Here is a 6,178-nt window from a genome sequence, read left to right on the forward strand (position 1 = left end):
TAGAATATTCTTTTGACAGGACCAGGTGGAGAGCCCCAGTGACAGCACTGGATGAGTATCTGGCTGTGAGCAAGGAGCAGGCTCCATCCACTTCTGCAATGAGCAGGTGAGCGAGATGCTGCAACCCTGGGCTCCAGACGAGCATCTGGTCAAAGGAGGAGGTCGGTGGACCAATGGCACTCCATGCAGTAGGTCCTTGGCCAGAGGAGCACAGAGCAAGAAACGGCTCAGGCTCGACTGTTCCCTAAGCGAGGCGAGGTGGGTGGGAGTGGGTGCACAGAAGAAGAGCAGGGAACCTTGGGATTTCTGAGACACTGAACGGCAATGAAGCATCAGCGTTTGCCCAGTTGTTAACTTCGTTCATTCATTCATTCATTCATTCCACATCTGGCACTGAGCTCCTCCTGGTGTAGGTGCTGCTTGGACACTGGAGACACAGAGATGACTCCCATAAAAGCTCTTCCTCCAGGAACCCACACGGACAAAGTAAATTTCTTGGATACCGTGCTTGGGCATAATCTCGGGGACGTATCGCATGCCAGTGGCTGGACTCTTCAGAGCTATGGAATCAGACTGGACCTCGGGGATCTGCCTTTACGCTGTGGGTTCTCAAGATGAACAGGATTTGGACTAGTTGATCAAAGCATTAATTGCAGCTTCACTGTGGTCCAACCAAAAAACCCAAACCAAACTCGCTGCCATCGACTTGATGCTGAATCAGAGCAACCTGATTATAGAATGGGGTAGAACTGCCTCTCTGCATTTCCAAGAGCTTGTAACTAGTAGAAAGGCCTATTTTTCTCCCAAGGAGGGTCTAATGGTTTTAAACTGCTGACCCTGTGGATCCCAGCTCAAAGTGTTTAAGAAAGCACTACATCCCCAGGACTCCTTGCTACTTCTGAAGGGCTCCTTCAAACCTGCAGTTTGGAGAAGGAAGTTTGGAGAGTTCAGCCAGTTTGGAGAAGGAAGGAATGGAGGTATGGGCCCCGGTGCATGTCCCACCCAGAGTGAATTTCCGGAGGGACCAGGACCTTGCCTCGCCAGTGGGCTCTTCTACCCATCTCCATGTCTATTGACATCTCAAGTCCCTCTGACGTCTGGGAGGATCCGTTTTCTCTACCCAGATCCTTCAGAAACAGATCCACTCATTCTAGGCAAGTGGAATGGCACATGCAAAGGTCCTGTTGCAGACTACAGCTTGGGCTGCAGGGGCACTAAAAGAAGCCGTAGGGGCCAGGCAGGAGAAGGGAGTCCTCTTGGCCATCCCTCAGTGAACTGTGCTTTTAAGTAGTCAGGAGTTTCCCATCAGCAAGGAGCCACCTCCATCCCCTCACCCCTCCCTCTCTCTGGGGCCTGATAACTGAGAGATGAATGAGTGAATGATGATAGAGGTAGAACCCGAGCTAGGGCCCAGATCAGAGGTCAGACTGAGGATGTGGCTGAGAAGGGTTATGCAAAGGTTTTCTCCTTCAACTTACATCCTTCTACCCCGAGAAATCTCCCCCCCCCCACCTCCCACCCCAACCTCCACCTGAGTGCAGCCTTTTCCTGGGGAAAAGGCAAAGGATGGAGAAGGAAACCGCAGTCATTTGTCTCTCATTGACAAGAAGGCACATTAAACAATGTCTTCCTCACTGAGCCCTTGGCATGGGAGAAAATGGGCCGAGAGCCACACAGGGCCTGAGAGGCCCTGATGCAGAGTTGGAAATCCTGACCCAGAGACATCTGGGGAGAGCCGCACTGACTGGGATGCTGCCCCAGAGATGGGATCAACACTGGACTTGGAGCCAGATGTTCTAGCCCAGCACTGTTATGCAACTTTAAAGACATCACTGGACTGCTCAGCATCTCATTATCCCTTGTGCAGAATAGGTATGACCCTGCCCACCTCAGAGGGCATTTGTGAGGACTGAAATGATTGAAAACCATAAAATTCTTAGCCCATTGCCATCCGTTTCTACCCTCCCTCCCTAGGTACCCAGCTATCTCAGCAAAAATAATATTCTTCAGTGTTGTGAGGATTGCATGAGAAGGTGAACAGCGAAAGACGTAGACGTCCCAGTGCAAACAGAAGAGGATATTGTTCTCCGGCATCTCATCAATATTGCCCACTGGTTGTCTGGTCCAGTGATACCCAATAAAACTAGAATGGGAACTATGGATGTCACTTGGAATGTTCTAGTAGCTCCATTGAAGCAAAGTAAAAAAGAAAAGATGAAATGAAGTTGTAAATGTTTAATTGCCACTCCAGCTTGTGTGTGTGTTTGTGTGTGTACACACACGGTGCTAAGTATGGGAGCAGGGGAGGTAGCAGGCAGAAGGCTTGGCAGAGGCGGGCCCACTCTAGCCCCCCACAGGGACCTAGTGAGTCCTTGGCTGCTGGGGAAGGGCCTCTGAAGCAGACAAAGAACTTTAGGAAGAGCTGCTTGGAATCTGCTGGGTGTAGTAGGGCTGCAGTGGAAATGACAGCTGCCTGGGGGGAGAAGGATTCAGCCACCTCAGAGGGCGGGGGTGGGGTGGGGGGGACACGGGACCCAGAATCCTCTCACACTGGGCATTGGCAAAGGTGGCAGAGGTCTTCGGGGCTCCTTGAAGGAGTCAGGTGGCCCCACATCATCCAGGTGATGCAAACCCAGAAGGGGGACACCTGCCCCTCCCCACCCTACTCAGGCCTGTCCCTGTCAGGATTTTCTTGAAGACCCCATTGCACGATCCTGCAACGCATGGGGCTCCGAGGCCAGAAGTTCTGGCTCTACAATTCCGTGCATCCCATCCCGCTTGCTGCGATTCCCCACCCAGTACCCAGCAGCGAGAGCCTGGCACATGCTCGCCTCCTCCCGCAGGCTCCCACCAGCTACGCCCACCCGCGCACCAAATACCGGCAGCCCTCGGGAAAGCTACCTGGATGCAGCCGACCCTCTGGAGGACCAAGGCTGACGCGAACGCGGCGGCGCGGCGCTGGGCTGAGGCGCTCCGCGAGGCTCTGTGCCACCAGACCCTGAGTTGGGGTGTGCCACCAGACCCTGAGTTGGGGACCCGGCGCGCTGGGAAGGGCCGAGCTAGGGCAGCGCTGTGAACGGATTTCATTCTCAGAGTCTGGCCAGGTGCTTCCCCAAGGAGCCCCTGAATGTCCCGGGGCTCCCAGGAGGCAGGGAGCGGCAGAGCGACTGGGGAATCCATCTCCTTCACTCACCGTCTGAAACTAAACCATAAGGGGTGCGCCCAGGGCGAATCGCTGCTGGGCTGACCCTAGGGGACGTGAGGAGTCGGTACTGCTTTTGAAAATGGAAACGTGAGGTCGGTTTTGCAGAGGCTAAAATCGACAAACTTTGTTCAGCGAAGGCACTCTGGTCAGCGCCCATCTCCCTCGACTTCCCCTTAACCAGCCTCCTTTAAGCGGGCCTCCTTCCCCTTAACTCCCCCCCCCCCAACTTCTAGATTCTCTACCCACTGTCCTGTCTTTCTCTTCTTTCGCTCTCCAGGATTCCACCAGTCTTGTAGAGATGCGGTGCCGCCGCCTTTGTGGTCTTAGATCCCCGGATGGAGGGTCCTGACCCAGAGGCCCCCCAGGCAGGGGGAGGTGGTGGCCCGAGGTGGCTGTGGAGAGCCGGCGGCCACTGGGCTTGGGATGCCACTCTCCGGCGGCCGGCTGAGCACAGTTGGAGCTTGGGCTGTGGAAGCCAGGACACGAGTTGGGGTTTGCTGCCTGCCCTGCAGGACCTCCGGACCAGAACCACCATCACTCGCCCAGCCTAGCTGGGTGGGGGCGCTTTCCAACATTTTAGGGACACAGGGGAAGAAGAGGGAATGGCTAGGCTGAGAGCCAGGCACAGAAAGGGGGTGAGGGGAAACCTGGGAACAGCTGGAGGAATGTCAGAGTCGGAGGCTGTGGGGAGTGGATGCAACCGCGGTAGAGGTACAGGGAAGAGGAGGAGCGTGCCTGCCCCGACAAAGCCTGAGTTTCAGAGACCGGGAGAGGAGTCAGGACGCCCGCTGGAGAAACGGAGGTTTGGAGCCCAGAACTGGGGCCGCACGACCCCCCAGGGCCTTGGCAGGCCACACTCTTGACGCAGAAGTTTGGCAGATCAGACACACGGAGGACACAAACTAGCTCTGGCGCTTAGGAGCGCAAGCGGATGACCCGGCGTCTGGCGCGCTCTCAGGGGTCAGGGGAGGAAGGCTTTGCTGATCGGGGATCGAGGACGCGAGGCCTCAGAGAAAGCCCCGCACCTCCCGTTTGTCCCCTCGCCGCTGTCTAGAGGTGGACCGCACAGAACCTGGGCGCCGGGCTTCCGCCGCCTGGACAGTGGACAGTGCGCTCACCGCCAGCAAATGCAACGCGGCCGCTTGCTGGGCCAGCGCGTCTTTCCAGCGTCGGGCTTGGGGCTGGGGCGGAGTAGGGGCCCGCGCAGGCTCTACCTGGAGTCGGAAAAAACGTCTCGCTAGGAGCTCGCATAGCTGATGGGGCTGGAGATCGGCTCTCCATTTTAACAGTTGCTGATTCGAACCTTTCCGACCAAGTTTTAGTTAAAAACAGATTCCTTTTCTGAAGAATAGGGAGCCCCAAACCACACCCCAGCCCGATCTCAGAGCGGGTTTTCAGGTTAATTGTAGGCAAAGGTCTTACCTTCTAAGACTTAAAAAGAAGAAGAAAGAGAAAAAGGAAGAAAGACAGACAGAGACAGAAAGGAAGAAAGAAAGAAGGACGAAGGAAAGAAAAAGAGAAGTCTGTCCGCGTCCGCACTGGGTGGTTTTCTTGCTCGCTACCGGCTGTCTGTCCTATCGGGCTGGTCCCGCTCCTGCCGCGGCCGGGATACATTCGCTCAGTGAGCGCTTCCCGGCTTTTCGCTGCCCGCACCCAAGCGCGAGAGCAGGAAGCGACCTGAAAGGCGGCTCCGGCTTCCGTGTCCAGCGAATTCGCGATCTACCGGGTTTCAGCTCTCCCTTTAGGGGCTTCCGGAAAACCCCTAATTTCGGGCCATCCCAGACCTGGGCAGGGTCGGTGCGCAGTGCCCAGTCTGGGTGCCTAGTGCCTAGCTCTCTGGACTCCTGGTCTGCGCGCTGGGGAGCTTCCTGGCTCGGGAGACCTAGACCCCCACCTCCCCTTGGCTGTTTCTGCTTTAGGCCACCGGCCCTCCCCACCCTGGGACCGCTCGGGACTGGAAAGAGCAAACGGGCAACCCCCAGGGCTGGGGCTCTGGGGGTTTCTCTCTGGGTGGTGATCAGCGCAGGGCTCTTGCATGAGTCCGAGAGTGGGCCTGGGGGTAGGGGCGGGGGGGCGCTCTACATTGTTCGAGGGGAACCTGACCTGGGCTCTGGTGTACACACAGCCTGCATTCAGGGTTCGCTGGGGTTGGGCCCGGCTGCTAGACCCCGCTGGGTTTGAAGCGCCTGGCAAGCCTAAGGCTGCGGGTTCCTTCGGAGGTTCAGCGCGCCTTTGCGCACAGTGGCCACTTGGGGTCGCACTTTATGTCTGTTTGAGCCTTTCCGCGGCCGGCTGACGCCCGATCTGCTTAATCGTTACAAAACGTTCAAACAAAAACAGGGCCCGTTCTCCAGCAGCCGAGGGCTACCCCGAGTGTCCTTTCAGGGCTGGCCCCGGCCCCAAGCCTCCGAGTACTCAGAGTCATGGGCATCTGGTAGGAGTCAAGGTTCAGAGTCGCTTCCTTCAATGCGTTCATTTGCGGGGAGTGGGGAGCTCGAGGCGCTGCGGGACGGCTGGAGTCGCGTTCCAGCATTCACACACCGCATCTGTCTGGAGAGGACTTCGCTTGGCCAGAGATAGGTCTCTTGAGGTCAAGAGTTGGAGCTGAACACAACTCTTGGGAGCTGAACCCCGCCCTCCCAACACAAATCCTCGCAGAGCGCTCAAACCCAAGCGCAGGCAGCACCGCTGCGGCCCCGTGGCAGCGCGGACACAAGGAGCGTCCCCTTTGGGGCGGGGGCCGCTTGGGAACAAAGGGCCCGGGAAGAGCCCTCCTGGTGCTCCTGCTGAGCCTTCTTGGGGGTGACAGGGGCTTAGGGGAGCGCAAAGAGTAAAGGCAAAGAAAGCGCGCGCGCAGGGGTGGGGAGCGGTCTGGGGGCGGGGCGCACAGGAGGCGAGCGCGCGAGGACCGGGACCTGGAGGCCGAGGGGGCCGGGCCGGGTCGGCCATCCCACTGGGCTCCAGCCTTTGGCC

The 6,178-nt window shown here is 57.7% G+C and overlaps 1 protein-coding gene across 1 annotated transcript in view; it reads left to right on the plus strand.

The window, feature by feature from the left end:
* The first annotated feature begins 2,723 nt into the window (after window positions 1-2,723).
* Window positions 2,724-6,178, plus strand: part of MAFB (MAF bZIP transcription factor B) — a 7,099-nt gene continuing 3,644 nt past the window's right edge. Inside the window, exon 1 of the mRNA XM_045295502.1 lies at window positions 2,724-2,980. Coding sequence (XP_045151437.1) covers window positions 2,724-2,980 — 257 coding nt within the window. The remainder of the gene's footprint in view (window positions 2,981-6,178) is intronic.

The sequence above is a fragment of the Echinops telfairi genome, unplaced genomic scaffold, assembly GCF_000313985.2.
Source record: "Echinops telfairi isolate 266 unplaced genomic scaffold, ASM31398v2 ScPeMD7_5592;HRSCAF=6446, whole genome shotgun sequence".
NCBI classification, from domain to species: Eukaryota; Metazoa; Chordata; class Mammalia; order Afrosoricida; family Tenrecidae; genus Echinops; species Echinops telfairi.